Genomic DNA, 20,050 nt, shown 5'->3' with positions numbered 1-20,050 from the left:
AAAATACCAATTTATTGCATCCATTTCTCTGATCTTGGTCTCCAACAGTCCTTTACATTGCTTGAACTTCTGCCTTTAAAACTAGAGCCACAATAGTGCAAACTCTGCCCCTCATACATAATCCAAGATACAAAGGAAAAATCCTCAACAATCCCCAGATCTGAGATTTTCTCTCCTCTCTCCTACAACTCTAAATTCCTATTACAGTAGTGCTTTTAGAAGTCTAGCATTGCAGAGGAGAGCAGTCCATTTTACATTCTACAATCTGTTATTTATAATATTTGTGAAGGAATTTTGGAGAGAAGAGTTTGTTGAAGAGAAATCTGCCAAATATAATTTTACTTGCTCTTAATTCTGATCTTCAATTGCTGGAGCATTCTCATTGCTTGAAATCCTTTTCTCCATATCTTTTCCACTGTTTTCCTGCAAAAGAAATCAAAATAAATTAAAATGCAATCAAAATATCATCTCTGGCAATTAAATCAAGCCCAATCAAATTCTATTTTAAATAAATAATTCAAAATAAAATATAAGCTTTGTATTGATGCTTGGAATGATTTGATTGACAAAGGATATTATTGACCAATGGATTTGCAATTAGAAGAGGCTTTTGGACAAATGAAATTGAAGAAAATAACTCAAAAAATTGATTTTGTTTTCAAAATTCGGAGCCTGAGCTTCTGCCTGATTTTTGGCCCAATAAATGATCAAATCTGTTAAATAAATCTCCTCATAAATATTCTCCTTGATTTTCTCTTTCCAATGAGCCGTCCTGGGCCTCATTTGGCCAAGTATAACTCAATCTATGAGCTTCCAAAGTTGAGGAGTCAAATCTGGCATGAATCTGGAAATTCTGTTGCTGGGCTAAAAAAAAATGAAAATTCTCATTAAAAATTAAATCCTAAATTAGAATTCTAATTAATTGTTAATTTATGAATTAAACTAATTATTAATGAACTATTTATTAATCTAACTAACTGATATCTAATTAGCGATTTATAAACAAATCTATTCTAATGAAAAACTAATCAATATTAATCTAAATGATATTTAAATTTTAATTAAACTAATTAAATATTAAATATTATTAATTAATTTAATTAATATAATATTACATATTACATGTTAATATATAAACTAATATTTAATATATATTAACCTACCATATTCCTTACTTACTCCACTCATAATATATAAAAACATTAAAACTAACATATCACCATACGATGAGTGAAAGGAACTAGTCGTTGAACCAAACTATTTTAAACTTTGTTTGTATTCCTTTCTGCTTATCGGCATTTGGGATTTCCGCTTATCGGCACTTCGCATCGGGATGAGTAATGAGGTTTTTAAAATGTGTTAATGCAAAAGTCCCGATGCGATCGCATCGGGCCATCGGGGTTCTTAAAACTTGTTTAATGAAAAAGCTCCGATGCGATTGAAAAGTCCCGATGCGATATAATTTTTATATATTAAATATTAATTTAATTTAATTAATTATATTAAATAATAATTAATTTAATATTTAATATTAAAAATCAATTTTTATTTTGGTTTTATTTTTATGAATTTAAGTTTTTAAACTACAGCTAAAAATAAAACTACAGCCACTTAGAAAATAAATGAAAAATAATAAAGATAAACTACAGCCACTTGAATGTTTGGTTTTTCGAGATTAAGATTTGATTTGGAAATTGGAGTGAATTTCTTAAGTCCCGATGCTTAATTATTTGGCTGCATAACTAAAAACGGAAAAATGTTAGTAAAAAGAACTCGCTATAAATTAATATTTAGAATGAATGCGTTATTGAACTAATTTATTTACAAAATGCAATATTGTACATTTTATGCAATCTTAACCCAGGCCACATAAATAATCAGATTTTCAAATGAGTGCCATTTTCAAACCAGTTGACCAAATGAGACCAAACAAGCGTCAATGTGAAGCTTATAGAAAATCGATTCTAACAAAGCAATCAAAACAAGAATCCAAAGAAAACTAAAAATTAACAAAAGCGCAGGGCAATCAACTAAAATAAAAATCCAAAAAGGTGCTTAGCCCAAATTTTTTATAGAAAGGGTCCCCATTATTTGAGTTGTGCAAGTCAAAAATGGGGGGGTTGTGTTTTTACCACAACACTTTCTCAATCAAAGGGATAACTGTTGCATGTCCCCACAAAGGCTTAATGTTTGAATTTCTCCAACTAATTAATCCAGGATGAATTAATTAATTATTTTTCAAACAACTGCTGAGACTAAATTCGAATTTTAATTCTCAATTTTAATTCAAGGACAAATTAAAATTGGAATATATCATGAAACATTATCTATAGCAATGTTATTTTTAGCATTTCTTGTTGCTATTTTCAACAATATATATGTGATTGCATATCTCATTAATAAAATATAGATTCCTTTATTGAATTTTAACATGGTTTCAAAGCCCTGAGGGCCTCGCCCCTCATGGGCTTGACCCGTGCTGGGCTAAGGAAGCTTGGCCCGTCATGGGTTGAGGGAAATAAGGGAGAAGTATATTTTCTTTTATTTTTTTCTAATTTTTTCCATCATCCGTCGAAACCTGTGGTTAATTTTAAGTGGTCTGTGGGTGGCATCGAGACTCCTGCTTCTGCTTCTTGTAGTGGTGTGTGTAGTTGCCATGGATGCAGGCGATGACGTGATGAACTCGGCAATGAAGCATGGACAATGCAGTGGTTCAATCGACGGTTTCTTTGAAAAATAGGAGGAAATGTTGATGGACTCGGAATTGAATCGGAGGAGTTTGTGGTGGAGGACCTATATTAGTTATGGTGCCCTCAACAGGGATAGGGTGTCGTGCACTAGATGCGGGGTTCCTTATTACAATTGTGGGCGTGGCTCCTAATCCAATCCTTATACTCGCGGTTGTACCCAAATTACGCGATGCACCAAACATATTGGCTGAATTATGCTTATAATTCTCTACTACGATTCGAACTTGGGTCATCTTACAATAATAATATTTCCTTTGTTCTCTTTTACCACAACCCTAGTCCATGTTTTATTGGAGTGTGACGTTTTATTTTGATTTTCAAAATAAATTCCTTTTATTTATATGAATGAAGTTTACATGAAGGATAACATTTGGATTGTTGTATTTGGACTCTACCACTAGAAATTGCATAGAGAAACGGCCTGTTTGGTGCCTCTGGTTACTGGTTAAGTTGTTGTTGGCTGTCGTGGCACACATTTGGGCCGCTTCCTACAACAGGACCGTGGCAGACATATGAGCCGTGATGGTGGAGCTTTGGGGGCCGACATAGAGAGGCCACATGATTTTGGAGGATTTGTTCATAGTGTAACAACTATTGACTTGTGAGCATATTAAGTTCGGTGCACGAATATTATGACTGTGCATAGTTGAATTATCTGATAACTGGTTGGTACCGTAGGCCACATGATGTTGCCACAAATTTTAATGGGCACGGGGAATGAAAGGATTCCTCAATAAATATTATATATATCCATGTCATTATTTCTCACATCCATTTCATTTACTTGTTTTCACATGACTAACACTTTGTAGTTTATACCCAATGTATTTTTACCCATGGTGTATTTTTTGGTATCGGTAAGGGTAAATTAGTCTTGCAAATCGTATACATATTGAGATTCACGACCTCAATATGAAGTCATTTTGTTAGAATTCGCGACTCTAATGGATGACAGGTAAAACACAGAGATTAAGACGTGCATGCGAAAGTTAAAAATGAAAATGTCAAAGAGTCTAAATTACAAAGCCAACAATATTCATGTGGGAAAGCAGTGGTGTGTTCGAGCATATAAATGGTATGGTGTATCCAAGATGCGTGGCAAAGGATTCAAATGGCCTTTGAAGTTTGTTTGTGTTTTTAGAATAGACTCAATATTATGTTGTATTGTGAGTCACACATTTTAATAGTAAGCAAGTATAGGATGTTTTGTAGTGGTCCTTGTAATGTCTGTACCTAGTAACTCCAAAAGTTGGAGTTGTGTTGTAAGTCTTGTAAGGCATGTGTATCCCCATACAGTTCGTGGTAATCTAGGAAACCACATGTAAGAGTGAAGTGGTACAGAGATTCCTATTGGCATGGTTTAGGGTTAGCCGAGAAAACCCTCGGCCTCGTTGAGTCAGGTCTTTGGTGAGCCTCAGTGGCTGGAGTGCCCTAGTGGCAAGTTTGTGGCCCCGAGTGGCTAGAATGCCTTAGTGGCAAATTTGTGGCCTAGAGCGGCTCGAGAGCCTTCGTGGCTATGTTGAGCCTTCATGGATGAGTTGAGCCTTGGTGGCTAAGAGCCCTTGGCGGCATGGTTGAGGGTGATCCGATAAAACCCAGACCATAGTTACGGGTAATTTCATAAAACCCATGATGATATTGGAGGGGGATTTACAGGTACAAGTACATGTGTGTAGTTATAATGGTTTGACATAACCATGTATGAAAAGGACATCATACAAGAGTGGCGGTTGCAGCGGTTGGCACCCATGCATTCCGGTGGATGGCTACTCCTTTATATGGAAATCAACATATTCTTTTATCTTTGACCACAACTAGACTTTGCAGCTTGATATCAAGACATGTACTCATTAAGGGGGTGCATTGGAATATTAATTCCTACTTGCCTCAATTGCGATTTTGTATGTTAAGAGTCTATTCCTATTATATAAGAGTGGTTTCCCTAGTTTAGTTTGTGGTTGAGATATTCTCTCAACAAACAGATTGTATGTCCGAGATAGTTTTCCTATCTTGAGACAATACTCTTGTATATATGTAATTGCATATATGATTAATAAAATATAGATTACCTTATGGAATTTTAACATCCTTTAACCATTTACTTTCAAAAGAATGAGTGTTATATATATATATATATATATATATATATATATATGGTATTTTATGTTATTTTACATTATTGTCAATGATAAATTATATTAACCTAGATCCATCTTAACTTTGTATCTACTATGAGTCTATAGAGATCAAATCTCTTAGATTTAAACCTCTAAAATTTAGAGTGAAAAGAGACTTGAGTAAAATGAGAGTTAATCCCTCTCTGACCCTTAATAAATCTTGAATTAAAAATCTAAATTGATATAATCCTAAATATATAAGTAAAATTATTTATGTGTTATTATAATAAACTGTAAAATATATATTTTTATATTAAATTAAAAAATAAATAATAAAAATAAAAGTATATTTTTTTAAAATTAAAATTAAATTATAAATAAAACCTTTATAATTAAAATAAATAAATAAAAAACACTTTAATTTGTATATTTAGCTATCTTTTCATCATCGCTATAAAATTGTTCAACCCTAGTCTATGGATAGAGAGAGCTTAGTTCCCACAACAAAACTCTTGCAACATATGTGATATATACAACAAACTTAGTGGAGAAGCTTCAGGAATATGATATTCTATGGGTATGGGTTAATCATTCACATGTCATTCCATAGGAGAAAAATTTCCAAGCAAATGGTCAACATCCTTCTCAAACAATCTGAATGGCCCACAATAAATTGTCTAACAATTAGCCATGTTACATTACCTTATGGGATGGTTGTAAATGGTCAACTTCCTTTTCAAGCAATCTCAATGGCGCAAAATAATTTTCTAACAATAGCCATGTTACATTAGCTTATGGGATGGTTGTAATCATAAAATGTGAGAGTGAAAAAGATATTGGTAAATAGTTGAATTTATCAACAATGCAATTATCATACTATAAATAACCCTCATTTCACCACAAATAATGAATGAAATCGTAAGTATCCCTACTTTCTTTCTCGGCATTGGAGCCCTGCTTGTCTATCTGTTTCGTTGTTGGTTTTGCACAGAACTTACCTCCCCTTAATGAAAATGTTGGGCAAAGAATGAATGAAATCGTGAGTATCCATACTTTATTTCTGTGCATTGGAGCCCTGGTTGTGTGTTTGCTTCGTTGGTGGTGATCTTTGCAAATTAATATTGTTAGCCACAAATGGTTGTGTGTCTGCTTCATTGGTGGTGATCTTTGCAAATTCATATTGTTAGCCACACATGTTCACTTTTGAGAATAAATTCGATAAAAAATAGAAGGAAATGAAATTAGCACACTGTAAATAACCCTAATTTCAGGACTAAGAGTCCATGGAATCATGAGTATCCCTACCTTCTTTCCCGCCATTCTGTCCATGGTTGTTTGTTTGGCTTAGTTGGTGGTTTTCCACACAGAGTAACATCCCTAATGAAAAAGTTGGGCATTAGGAGTACAATATTTTTTGAAATCAAATCATTTATATCTCGCTGAGATGGTAACCTTCCAAAGTTCAGCTGTGTCAAGGCTACAATCTCAGTAAGGCAGAGCTGATTTGATTTCAAAATTAGACTCCGGCCATAAGAGCCCCTATATCATTCTCCTAATACCTAGCATTTTCATAGGGAGAAGTTGCTTCGTGTGGAAAATCACCGCTTCAGTGGTGAGAAAAAAGGTAGGCATACTCTCGATTTCATTCACTCTTTGCCCTGAAATTATGGTTATTTATAATGTGATAATTTCATTTCCTTTCATTTTTTATCTACGCTATTCTCAATAGTGAACCTTTGTAGTTAACCATATGAATTTGCTTTAACCGCTGTGACGAACAAGATATGTGAACCTCTACATCAAATCTGATTTAACTGCATGTATATCTATTTTCTCTATCAACTTTTACAAGAAGTCGCTAGATCTACTCTATTTGGTAAAATTATAACTCTACTCCTTTTACGAACTTTAATACACAATAAGAACCGAATCTCCACATCAATTCATGGAGTTAAAACTTCAATTTGTTTTGTACTTCTGATTGCGTGCTTGAGATGAGTTCGAAAGCTAATTGCATCTAAAAACCTGAGGAACGAAGTTTTAAATTAAGTCAGTTACTAAAAAAATACCCCCATCGAAAATATCTGATGAAATAAGTTTTAAGATAAAAAAATTTCATTCTTGAAAAAAAAATCATAAAGTAATATTATGCAAAATATAAAGTACCATTATGCAAAATACAGTACATATAAAAATTCAAATAGCTTAACGTTACAAAGGTGTTGATATTTTGTTGATAGATCGTTACATTCTTGACAAATTGCTGCATTGGAAGAGTACTCCAGATTTGTAAACTGCCATAAACTATATAAAAGCCTGCAACGAAGCATGGAAATGGATTTCATGGGAAACGAGACATGTTCACCTACGTTGTTGACAAATTGTTGTATTGGAAGAGTAGAATCCGGATTTGTTTACTGTGATAAACTCTACATAAGAGCCCGCAATAAAGCATCATGAAGTTTATGAAAAGCTAGGACCCGGAGGATTACTTTTTGTTGTTTAACAACACTGAAAATCGAACTATCTGACGTTGTCAAATGTGGTTCCACTTTATGAAAAGCTAGGACCCGGAGGATTACTTTTTGTTGTTTAACAACACTGAAAATCGAACTATCTGACGTTGTCAAATGTGGTTCCAAAGAATGGTGGAGAAAAATCAAATAGAAGTGCAGTACTACATATGCCAGATTGCAGTACTACTAGCAATTGTCCCAAAAGAGTCCCAAAAATACAAAGAGAGGCCAATAGGATTATTAAATTGGAATTGTTGAATTTTTCTAGAAGAGTTAATTGGTTTGTGGAAAACCTTGTTTCCTTGGACTGAATCATTGTGCAATTACTTTTCTTTAGATGTTTTGTTTATACCTATATTACAAGGAACACATTGAATGCCTTATTTCATTTCTGCTATTCTTACTAATATCTTTTCGGTGCTTTTTCTTGATCAATTTGATGAAATATTCCATTATCATTTGGTCAAAGTCCTCACCTGCATATTAGTGTACATGCCCGTAAGTTCAAAGCTCGAAAGCCAACCAAAAAAGTCAATTATAACCACCGTGCACGTATTCAAATTCGTAATGTAAAACTGTCAAACAGATTTGAGACAGATTACCTCCAAGATGGGTATCACCGTTTGTAGCCAAAACCTCACAAACTCCGTTGTCAATACTCAGAACGCTGACATCAAACGTGCCACTACCAAGATCAAAAACAACAATATTTTTCTCTCCACCCTTCTTGTCCAAGCCATAAGCTATTGCTGCAGTTGTGGGTTCGTTGATAATACAAGCTACATTCAAGCCAGCAATAACACCAGCATCCTTCGTTGCTTGGCGCTGTGCATCAGTAAAATAAGTTGCGCAAACCCACAAGTTAACACTCACAATGCAGTCAACAATTGTTTACCCAAAACCTCATTAAAAAAAAGGTTGAAAAGAAAGCATACCAGGGACAATCACCACAACATCCTTTATAGTCTTGCCAAGGAATGCTTCTGCAGTCTCCCTCATCTTAGTCAAAATCATAGCACTGATTTCCTCAGGGCTAAATACCTTTGTCTCTCCATCTCGTACCTGAACTTGAATATAAGGTTTCCCATCTTTGTTCACAATCTTGTATGGTACCAGTTTCATATCCTTCTGAACTTCTTTGTCTTCAAACCTATATAAAACAAATGTTTTCATTTAATTGTGCTCATCAAGTAAAAGTTTTAAATCATTTTCTTGAAGTTTGGACAGGGCAGAAATCAAATCCTGATCTGACCCCAACCAGAATGTTGCTCGACCCCTGACTTAACATGCCAATTTCATGACTGGCACCCTTGTGGGTTCAATATCAAGGCGAGAATTGGACTTGCAATAAATATAATTGTCTAATGAATGGGCAAATCAGAGATCAGAGTACTTACTTTCTCCCAATGAGTCTCTTGACATCAAAGATGGTTCGTTCGGCATTGACTACGGCCTGGTTTTTGGCAGCCTCTCCAATCAACCTCTCATTTTTTGTGAATGCCACCCATGATGGGGTAATACGGTTTCCTTGGTCATTGGCAATAATCTCCACATGACCATTCTTGTAAACCCCACAACAGGAGTAAGTAGTTCCCAGGGCTATACCAATCACCGTTTCCAATTTCGCAACTTCTTCCTTCGCAATCAAAGATGCAAGAAGGCATCTTGAGAAAAATTAAATTCCTCGTGAAGAGTATCAGAAAATGCCTATATGTTACCATGGAAAGGTTGCCTATATGGTCAAGTTTCTAGCATATATATTTTAACTGATTGCAGGTTTATCGTGGTCAAATTTCTAGCATATATATTATTTGTAGATATTTGTCAAACCAAACAAATTATAAAACTTGGCGTAAGTAGACAGCACAACATGAATAACGAGGAAACATTTCAAAAACCCAACAATCATTCTTTAGTAGGCCATCTACATCAAGACAACGTTGTCATATTCGACTCGATCTTATTTATACTTTGGAAAAAATAAAAAGTGCTTCCTGTAATAAAAACAAAGAGATGACTCCTTCCAATTTTAATGCATTGAGACGATGTGCAAAGCAACTCAAACTCATCAAAATCATAACCTCAAACTCATCATAAATATTGGTTCAACTTTTACATAATAAATTAGCAAGGCATTGTAAACTTAACCAATGCCATATCCTCGCACATTATTAAGAATACTTTTGTAAAATTGATATGTATCATCTTAATTAACTTTTACATAAATTATTCTAATATTTATAAAAGATGCTTTTTAACCAACCTCCAAATTTACATAAAAAGTTGTTTTTTAATCATTTTTTTCTAATATTTGTAAAAAATGATTTATAAAGAACCTCCAAATTTATATAATAAATTGTTGAGACATTGCAAACTTATTTCATAAACATTTAAAATACTTGTCTATTTAAATATACGATAAGATTAACCCCAAAAAAAATCATTTTAAATATATCCATTTAAATATATCTACCTTTTATGTTTTAAATTATTTAAATTTTTTAAATATATTTTAATTTTATTCTTAAAATATTATATCCATTTATAATTGTATAAATCAATTTTAATTTTCAATAAAAATTAATATTTAAATTAATTAAATTAAACCATTGTAATATAATTCAAAGACCTTTTATATAACGAAATTTATTTTATCTACTAATGTGAAAAAAGACAAACAAAACAGAAATTCGGTACGAAGAGACTTAGAATCCAACTTTACATTTGACCTTTTATATAACAAAATTTATTTTATCCACCAATGTGAAAAAAACAAACAAAACAGAAATTGGTACTAAATAATTTCAACTTGAGCTTAAAACAAACTTATAAATAATGATACAGATGGTAAATAAAAATTATTGACTCTAACATCGAGCAACGGCGAATCACAAAGGGTAAACGGTGAACTGGGGGGGCAGCTTATTGTTGCAAGGTGTCCCGAGCTCGAAACTCGTCCCGCCAGGTTATTGTTGCAAGGTGTCCCGAGCTCGAAACTCGTCCCGCCAGCTTATTATTGCGAGGGGTCTCGTGATCGAAACTCATCCCGCCAACGATGCGTACAACAATGAGATGTTTACAAATGATGCGCTCAGGGGCAGAAGAGAGCCGATAAATGAGCTTACAACAATAAATTGTTTACAAATGATGAGATCAGGCGCAGAAGAGAGCCGAACAAAGGAGCTTGAGATCAGGGGTAGAAGAGAGCCGAGTAAAGGATCTCGTTCCAGATATCGGGAAGCCCAGGCAGACACCAGTGGCTGCAATCTGGGTAGCGCTGGGGATTTTTTCGTTGCCCGACTGTCAAATCGTTGCTGTATATCGAAGGGTGCACGTCCTGCCTGAGCAACGACAGCGTGGTGATGTTGAGAAACGACACAGGCGATCTCATAGCTCTCACAACGCTTTCCGCCACTTGGAATTGGGGAGGATAGGCGCCCAGATACAAAGTCCCCGCCGTAGGTTCTTTCTCGGAGTAACAGTTACCGCCATTCATAGTACTGCAAAGCACAAAGATTCATTAAAAAATCAAGCAAACGCCATTCATCACAAGAAATTTTTTCACATTTTCAACCGGATCTGAGATTATTAAACCTGGAATGCGAGGGCGAGAAACTGCGGAAAAGGACTTTCGTTCTGCTGGTATCGATGGTGGAATCGATCCGGTTTACCCACGTAGTCATTCCTTTCCGGTAACCCACCATGAAATCCATGCTCGTGTATAAAGTATTCCCTTCCTGCAGGTAATCCCAACTGCTTTGTTCTTTTACCCGAACAAAGTGTCAGTCATCCAGTCGGCCATTAAAGATCACAGTCAAAAATCTAACAGTTACCATTAATGGCTTGCAGAAAACTACCCTCTGAGATTGCCTCTGTGAGTCCACCAATGGCCAGAGTTAAAAACAAGAATATCGGCTCCCTTCCATCCTCTGCCATTACTCTCGGCCGAGTCCAGACGAAGCACCACTTTCTGCTTGTCCTTGAACCGTAGTGGTCACCATATCCACCAGGTAGGAGCTCGATAAAATGACATTGTAACTCGGTAATCCTGCCAATACCCAAATCATAACAATTTAGCTTAATACAATAACATCACAGAGATCATATTAACTAAGCTACCAGTACCCACCATGGCTCTGAAACTGGAAAGAATATCTCCAGAAACCACGTATGTTCTGCCTTGCGGCAACGCTGCGTGAAGAAGGCAAATCATGGACTGCCATTGATCTCGATCCAGTGAATCTCCCACAAACATTAATGTTTTCCCCCTCAGCTTCTGCAGCATGTCCAGCGCGTTGAATCTGCGACAATAAAACAGCAAAATCATTTTAATCACTGTAATATAATATTTAATTACTCGAGCAAAGTGTACATATAAATTTATTTGGGATTTTTGTATTCGTGCCTTCGAAGGTTGCAGTAACCAGGCTTCCATCTCCATTTCTGGTAGTCCGAATCAGGTCTTCCATTCTTCTGACAGTTGAATTCGCCATCGATATAAGGGCATTTACTCCAGTCATACAGCGGGTACGATAAATCGTGAACCCAGTGCCCAGAGAATATATTGCATCTGGTTCCAATGGCTATATCCGACATTGTGAGGTTCTGGATGGATTTAACTTCTTCTTTGCATAACAGGGCTAGGTACAATGCACAGCAGAACTAGGAGGTGAAAAAGAAGGCAACTCAACTAATATTTGGAAAAAACATTGAAATTGCAACTCATGCTTGCTAGATGACACTTCAAATCAATGGTTGAAAGTATCTCACTTGATGTAACAGAACTGGATAAAAATGGGACAGAACTGGATAAAAATGGGACAGAACTGGTTAAAAATGTTGACAAGTGTTAATGCATAGGAAAACCTATCGACCTAATTACACATAATGATATGGATGGTTATGAAGGAATTGTGGAAAACAGATTGAAAAGGTATGTAAACTCATTGAGTAACATTGGGACAAACGGATGGAAATGCTCGATTTAATACAAAGGTAGCTGGGAAATGCAATTGAAAAATGTGTGTGTTTCATGTGAGAATTTAGTGGATAAGTGAACATTACGACAGTAGAGGAAGTATAAGAGAGGATACAGAACTTTTACGATCACAACACAACAGCGATACAAAGATGTTCCGCTTGATATACCTCATTATCACCAACAAGTTCAAAAGTATCTAGCTTTCACCTACCCCATTGACTAAGGAAGTCATGAGAAGAGCACTCTAAACCAAAAGGTTGGAAGAATTGATGTAACGAACTCTTTCCAATTCTGCCCATTTCAATCCTGCACATAAAGATAAAACAACAAAAATCCTTCTCACATCTTTCCGTTCCTGCTGAAATGGTCGCAAACGCAGAATTCTGGGACGTGTAGAGCGCGAAACATGAACAATTTAATGCAGTATTTCGAATCTTCAAAGCGATCATTTCAGATATCGGATGGAAGACTACTTGGAGCGAAGACTTTGGAATGCCTTTGGATGAGTTTCGTATAAATGGGCCTCAAGCATTTAATTACTCATGAAAATGGAATGCCAAACAATTCCATGTGACTCAATTGGTACAACACGTTTCATGTGACTCGTCCTTCAAGGGTAAGGGAAGTAATTCATGTTATTTATTTGGTGTCAGTATTTCGAATCTTCAAAGTGATCATTTTAGATATCGGATGGAAGACTACTTGGAGCGAAGACATTGGAATGCCTTTGGATGAGTTTCGTATAAATGAGCCTCAAGCATTCAATTAATCATGAAAATGGAATGCTCTGTATCACATAACTGACATGACTGGAGCATAACAAAGAATTCCATGTGACTCAATTGGTACAACACGTTTCATGTGACTCGTCCTTCAAGGGTAAGGGAAGTAATTCATGTTATTTATTTGGTTTCATGTGAATCGTCTCATGTATCCATCACATCAGAAATACATGGCAGCTTTGACCGGCGAATGAATGCATTGGAGAATCTTTCGGTCGGGAGATTCCATGGTGCCAATCAGAAATCGTCGCTCAATGCTGCATTAACGCGTGAGCGAATATATCTGAACCCCTCTTAAGTTTTGGGCAGAATGTCCCATGGTGCCAATCACAATCAAATCGGGTTAATATATTATTCACAGAAATGTAGTATGAGATGCCAATGCTTTAGATCCGAGGCGATATATCGAAAAATATAAATTGCGTTTAGTAGTAGCTTCACATCGAATTACATAGACGCCAAATGACATTGCATTTAATGAAACAAGCTACCCACATATTTCAAAATTTCGAATATAGGAATTAAAAAATAATCGACATGAAAATTGTAAGATAGTTAAAATATTCAAATTAACAATTATTTTTAAAAAATTAAGAATATTTTAATTTATAAATTTATTTTTATTTACAATTATATAAATGAATTGTTGAATTGGGACTTCTGTCATCCAAAATAGTTATAAGGAGTAAATCACATATAGAAAGACCTTTTTCGACGTGTTTAGAACCAGTCAAGTTGAAGAAAGAGATCCAGCTTTGCGTGTTAAATAGTCTGAGCAGGGCCTCCAACAACTATCTAGATTAACGGCTAGCTTTGACTTAGGGACAGTCAAAAAGTCAAATTGATTATTTCAAGAAAGATAGTAATGACCATAACTATATATAAATATATAATTATATAAATGAAATAATTTAAGAAGGGGTTTACTTTAATAATTTGTTAAAATGTATAATTTAATAATTAAAAAATTTTATTAAATGGGAATTAGTTAAATTGAAGACCTAACTTATTTATAAATAAGGTAAATGTAATTAAATAAAATAAATAATAATAATACAAATCAGCAAATAAATACATAATAATAATATATATTTGCTAGATAAATAAATAAATAGATAAAAATCTATATAAAAATAAAAAATAATAATAATATATATGAATTAGTTATGAAATAAATAATAAAGTAAATAATGATAAGAAAATAACTAATATATATCCGTTAATAAATAGATAAATTACCAACACTAACAATATATAAAAATTAGTTACCAAAAAATAATAATAATAATATATATTCCTTAATAGATAAATAAAATTAGTATATAATAAAATAATAATAATATTTATCAAAATTAGTTACAAAGAACTAATAAATAAATAATAATAATAAAAACATAACTAAATAAATATTTGTTATAACAATAATAATTAAGGAAAAGGGGACGACTCAACAATAAAAATAAGCAAAATAATAATAATAATAATATATATTCGTTAATAGATAAATAAATAATTAATTAAAATATATATATATATATATAAAAGATAAATTAATTAATTAAATATATATATATATATATATATATATATATATATATATATATATATAGATATATATATATATAATAAGTAAATAAATATTAGCTATGATAATAGATACCAATATCAATTAAGGAAAAAAGAGCGACACAAAATAAACAGGAGAAGGCTTGGAAAGAGTCCAGAGTCAAAAAGGATAAACCCTAGGAGATAGGAAGGCTCCAGGGAAACGACGAAAGCGAAAAAGATGAAAGAGGGGGGGAGACTAAGATGAAAGGGCAGGGATCCAACATCTACTGATCTTCCAGCCGTCAATAGAGATGACGACTGGAAGATCAGTAGATGTTGGATCCCTGCCCTTTCATCTTAGTCTCCCCCCCTCTTTCATCTTTTTCGCTTTCGTCGTTCCCCTGGAGCCTTCCTATCTCCTAGGGTTTATCCTTTTTGGCTCTGGACTCTTTCCAGGCCTTGTCCTGTTTATTTTGTGTCGCTCCTTTTTCCCTGATTGATATTGGTATCTATTATCATAGCTAATATTTATTTACTTATTATTATTATTATTATTATTATTATTTTATATATATATATATATATATATAGATATATATATTATTTTATTTTATTTATCTTTTATATATATATATATATATATATATATATATATATATATATATATAAATTAATTAATTAATTATCTATTAGCGAATATATATTATTATTATTATTATTATTTTATTATTTTTTCGTAACTAATTTTTATATATTGTTAGTATTGGTAATTTATTTATTTATCAATGGATATATATTAGTTATTTTCTTATCATTATTAACTTTATTATTTCTTTCATAGCTAATTCATATATATTATTATTATTTTTTATTTTTATATAGATTTTTATCTATTTATTTATTTATTTAGCGAATATATTATTATTATTATTATGTATTTATTTGCTGATTTATATTATTATTATTTATTTTATTTAATTAAATTTACCTTATTTATAAATAAGTTAGGTCTTCAATTTAACTAATTCCCATTTAATAAAAAAATTAATTATTAAATTATACATTTTAACTAATTATTAAAGTAAACCCCTTCTTAAATTATTTCATTTATATAATTATATATTTATATATAGGTATGGTCATTACTATCTTCCTTGAAATAATCAATTTGACTTTTTGACTGTCCCTAAGTCAAAGCTAGCCATTAATCTAGATAGCTGTTGGAAGCCCTGCTTAGACTATTTAACACGCAAAGCTGGATCTGTTTCTTCAACTTGTCCTGACGATGAGCCACACTTGCTGGCTCGAAACGCATCGACAAAGGTCTTTCTATATGTGATTTACACCAAAGCTCTTCTTATAACTATATAAATGAAATTATTTATTCAAATCTTCAGGTATAGATTCAAACTTCATCTTTAAATAAAATAAAATTATATACTATCAAGAGTGCACGGAGCTCTTACAAATTCATTCATTCTCATGATGCTTGGGATTGGTAATTTGACAATTTCCATATCTAACAACACTGTTAATATTGTCTAAGAGATAATTAAAGATTTTCTTAAAAAGTGTAATTTTAATTAAAATGCAAAATCTAAGTAAAATTATTAATATTAGACATATATATAATAAGCTTATATATAACTAATACAACTATATTAATTAATAAATGTAGTTGATATATATTTATAATTATAATTATTAATTAATATTAATTATTATTATTTTTATTTTTATTTTTATTGTTAAATAAATTTAATAACATTATTAATTAATAAATGTTAATGATAATTAATTTATTAATTTATATTTTATTCATTATTAATTAGTTCATTAGATAATTAATTATTTATTTATTAAATAATAAATAAATAAATTTATTTATTTTTATTTTATTCATTAAATAATTAAATATTTAATTTAATGCATAATTAATTAAATCATTTATTAATTATTTGGTGATGGTGGTGGTGGTCCACTAAGTCCAATGTGGTCTATTGGACCTAAAGAAATGAGAGTCTTATTGTCATTTTCAAAATCTTATTTATGTGATCAAAGAGCAAGGAAAGAAGCATTACAAGGTTGTTATAATTGGTCTGACTTAATAAGTCAAGAAGATTGGAGGTGTGGCTGATGATAGGGAATTGAGAGTGTATGTGGGCAAGAGTCGGGTAGTCTAAAAGGAAGTGATTTTCATCTTCTGCCTAGTTAGTATAAAAAATTTGACAAATTCTATCGTCCTAGGGAGTCTTGGGAGTAGACTACCGATCAGTTTAACTAGGAAGCTTGTGAGAGTTAGTTCTAATCCTAGCACTATTCATTTTCTTCTTAGTGCTAGTCAACATAGAGAGATAATTTTGGTTATCGGGGGTGGGGTTGATCACCTCCTTATAGTACCTTAGCTTAGTATTAAGGGATTAATACTAAAATCCCAAGGGATTATGAACCTAAGGGAATAATATTAAACCTAAGGGACTAATCTCATAAACCCAAAGTCCATAAACCCTAAGATAAATACTATAAACACTAAAATAAACATGGTTGACCATGGTTGAACATGGTTGAGACAATCCTTGGACCATGGCTGAGTATGCTTAACCATGGTTTATTTTCATATTAACACAATCTTTGTGACAATGCGATGTTTGACCATGATTGACTATGATTTACCATGGCTGACAATGTTTGAATTTATAAAACATGGTTGACCGTGGTTAACCATGGCTAACCATGAATAACCATCGTTGAGCATGGTTGACGATGATTATTATATTGAGACAATCTTTATCATAATGCGACGTTGGACCATGGTTGAGACAATGATTGATTTTCATATTGAGACAATCTTTGTCACAATGCGACGTTAGACCATGGTTGATTTTATAAAACATGGTTGAATAATATTAAACCCAAGGTATATAAACCCTAAGATAAATATTATAAACACTAAAAGAAGTTTGGTTTACCATGGTTGATTTTCATATTGAGACAAACCTTGTCACAATGTGACATTCAACCATCCTTGACCATGATTGATTTTCAAATCGACAAAATCTTTGTCATAATATGACATTAGACCATGGTTAACCATGGTTGATTCTCATATTGAGATAATATTTGTCATAATGTGATGTTTGACTAGGGTTGACTATGTTTGAATTTATAAAACATGTTTGAATATTATCGATATTATAAACCCAAGGGAATAAAAAAACCTAGGGATTAATACTAAAAACCCAAGGGATTATAAATCTAAGAGAATAATATTAAACCCTAGGAATAATAAACATTATATACCCAAGAAAATAATAAACCGAAGGGATAAAAATTAAAAACCTAAGGTATGTAAACCCTAAGATACATATTTTAAACCCTAAAATAAACATGGGTGATCATGGTTGATCATGGTTGATTTTCACATTGAGACAATCCTTGCTACAATGCAACATTGGACCATGGTTGTCCATGCTTGATAATGATTGATTTTCATATCGAGACAATATTTGTCACAATGGAATGTTCAACCACGGTTGACCATGGTTGGCTATTATTAACTGTGGTTGTCCATGCTTGATATTATAAACCCGAGGGAATAATAAACACATGGATTGATATTATAAACCCAATGGATTAATACTAAAACCCCAAGGGTTTATGAACCCAAGGAAATAATATTAAACCCAAGGGACTAATATTATAAACCCTAAGATAAATAGTTTAAACACTAAAATAAACATGGTTGATCACAGTTGATTTTAATATTGAGACAATCCTTGTCACAATGTGACATTGGACCATTGTTGATCATGCTTAACCATGGTTGATTTTTGTATCAAGACAATCTTTGTCACAATGCAACGTTTTACCATGGTTGACCATGATTGACCATGATTGACCATGGGTGACCATGTTTGATTTTATAAAACGTGGTTCAACATGATTGACCAAGGTTGACCATGATTGACCATGGTTAATCATGGTTGACCATGATTATCATACTGAGACAATATTTGGCATAATGCAAGGTTGGACCATGGTTGAAACAATGATTTATTTTCATAATGAGGCAATTTTGTTACAATGGGATGTTGGACCATGGTTGAACACGATTGATTTTATAAAATATGGTTTACCATTATTGAATTTGTAAAAAATGGTTGACCATGATCATTACTATAAACCCAAGGGAATAATAAACCCTAGGGATTAATACTAAAAACCCAAAGGGCTATAAACCTAAGGGAATAATATTAAACCCTAGGAATATGGACCCTTATATTAATAAGAAGAAGGGAATAATAAACCCAAAGGATAAAAATTATAAACCCAACATAGATAAAATCTAAGATAAATATTATAAACCCTAAAAGAAGCATGGTTGACAATGGTTGATTTCCATATAAAGAAAATCCTTATCACAATGCAACGTTCGACCAGGGTTGACCATGATTGATTTTCATATCGAGACAATCTTTGTCACCATGTGACGTTGGACCATGGTTGACCATGATTGATTTTCATATTGCGACAAACATTGTCATAATGTGATATTTGACCATGGTTGGCTAGGATTGACCATGGTTGACCATGATTGATAATATAAACCCAAGGGATTGATATTATAAACCCAAGGGATTAATACTAAAACCCCAAGGGATTATGAACCCAAGGGAATAATATTAAACTGAAGGTTTAATATAAACACTAAAATAAACATGGTTGACCATGGTTGCTTTTCATATTGAGACAATCCTTGTCACAATGTGACATTGGACCATGGTTGACCATGCTTAACAATGGTTGATTTTCATATTAAAACGATGTTTGTCACAATGCGACATGTGACCATGGTTGAATATGATTGACCATGGTTGACCATGTTTGATTTTATGAGACATGGTTGACCATGGTTAACTAAGGTTGACCATGATTATCATATTGAGACAATATTTTTCATAATGCGACATTGGACTATGGTTGAGACAATGATTGATTTTCATATTGAGACAATATTTGACATAATGAAACATTGGACCATGGTTGATCATGATTAAGACCACGATTGATTTAATAAAATATGGTTGACCATTATTGGAATTATAAAACATGGTTGACCATGATTAATATTATAAACGCATGGGAATAATAAACCCCAAGTATTAATACTAAAAACACAAGGGACTATAAAACATGGTTTACCGTGATCAATGTTATAAACCCTAGGGATTAACACTAAAAACCCAAGTGATTATAAACCTAAGGGAATAATATTAAACCCTAGGAATATGAACCCTAGGGACTGATATTATAAACCCAAGGGAATATTAAGCCAAAGGGATAAAAATTATAAACT

General features: G+C 32.8%; 1 protein-coding gene and 1 pseudogene across 2 annotated transcripts; both read right to left on the bottom strand.

Annotated features, from left to right (window-relative positions):
- Positions 1 to 7,740: 7,740 nt before the first annotated feature.
- Positions 7,741 to 10,428, bottom strand: LOC149176696 (luminal-binding protein-like). The gene is made up of 5 exons (XM_089421536.1): positions 10,316 to 10,428; positions 8,781 to 9,047; positions 8,319 to 8,533; positions 7,986 to 8,228; positions 7,741 to 7,859 (listed from the first exon to the last, which is right to left on the bottom strand). Exons 1-5 carry the CDS (start codon positions 10,426 to 10,428, stop codon positions 7,741 to 7,743), a joined length of 957 nt encoding a protein of 318 aa, XP_089277662.1.
- Positions 10,186 to 12,536, bottom strand: LOC149176695 (protein PMR5-like; annotated as a pseudogene). The gene is made up of 6 exons (XR_016258357.1): positions 12,477 to 12,536; positions 11,789 to 12,045; positions 11,513 to 11,684; positions 11,241 to 11,431; positions 10,978 to 11,136; positions 10,186 to 10,883 (listed from the first exon to the last, which is right to left on the bottom strand). The product of XR_016258357.1 is annotated as a protein PMR5-like (transcript).
- Between the last annotated feature and the right edge of the window lie 7,514 nt (positions 12,537 to 20,050).

Source organism: Pinus tabuliformis, chromosome 4_1, assembly GCF_031772625.1.
Source record: "Pinus tabuliformis cultivar Carrire ecotype Pingquan chromosome 4_1, CPIR1, whole genome shotgun sequence".
NCBI classification, from domain to species: domain Eukaryota; kingdom Viridiplantae; phylum Streptophyta; class Pinopsida; order Pinales; family Pinaceae; genus Pinus; species Pinus tabuliformis.
The sequence above is the reverse complement of the archived record's forward strand: the minus strand, read 5'-3'. Positions and strand labels throughout refer to the sequence as shown.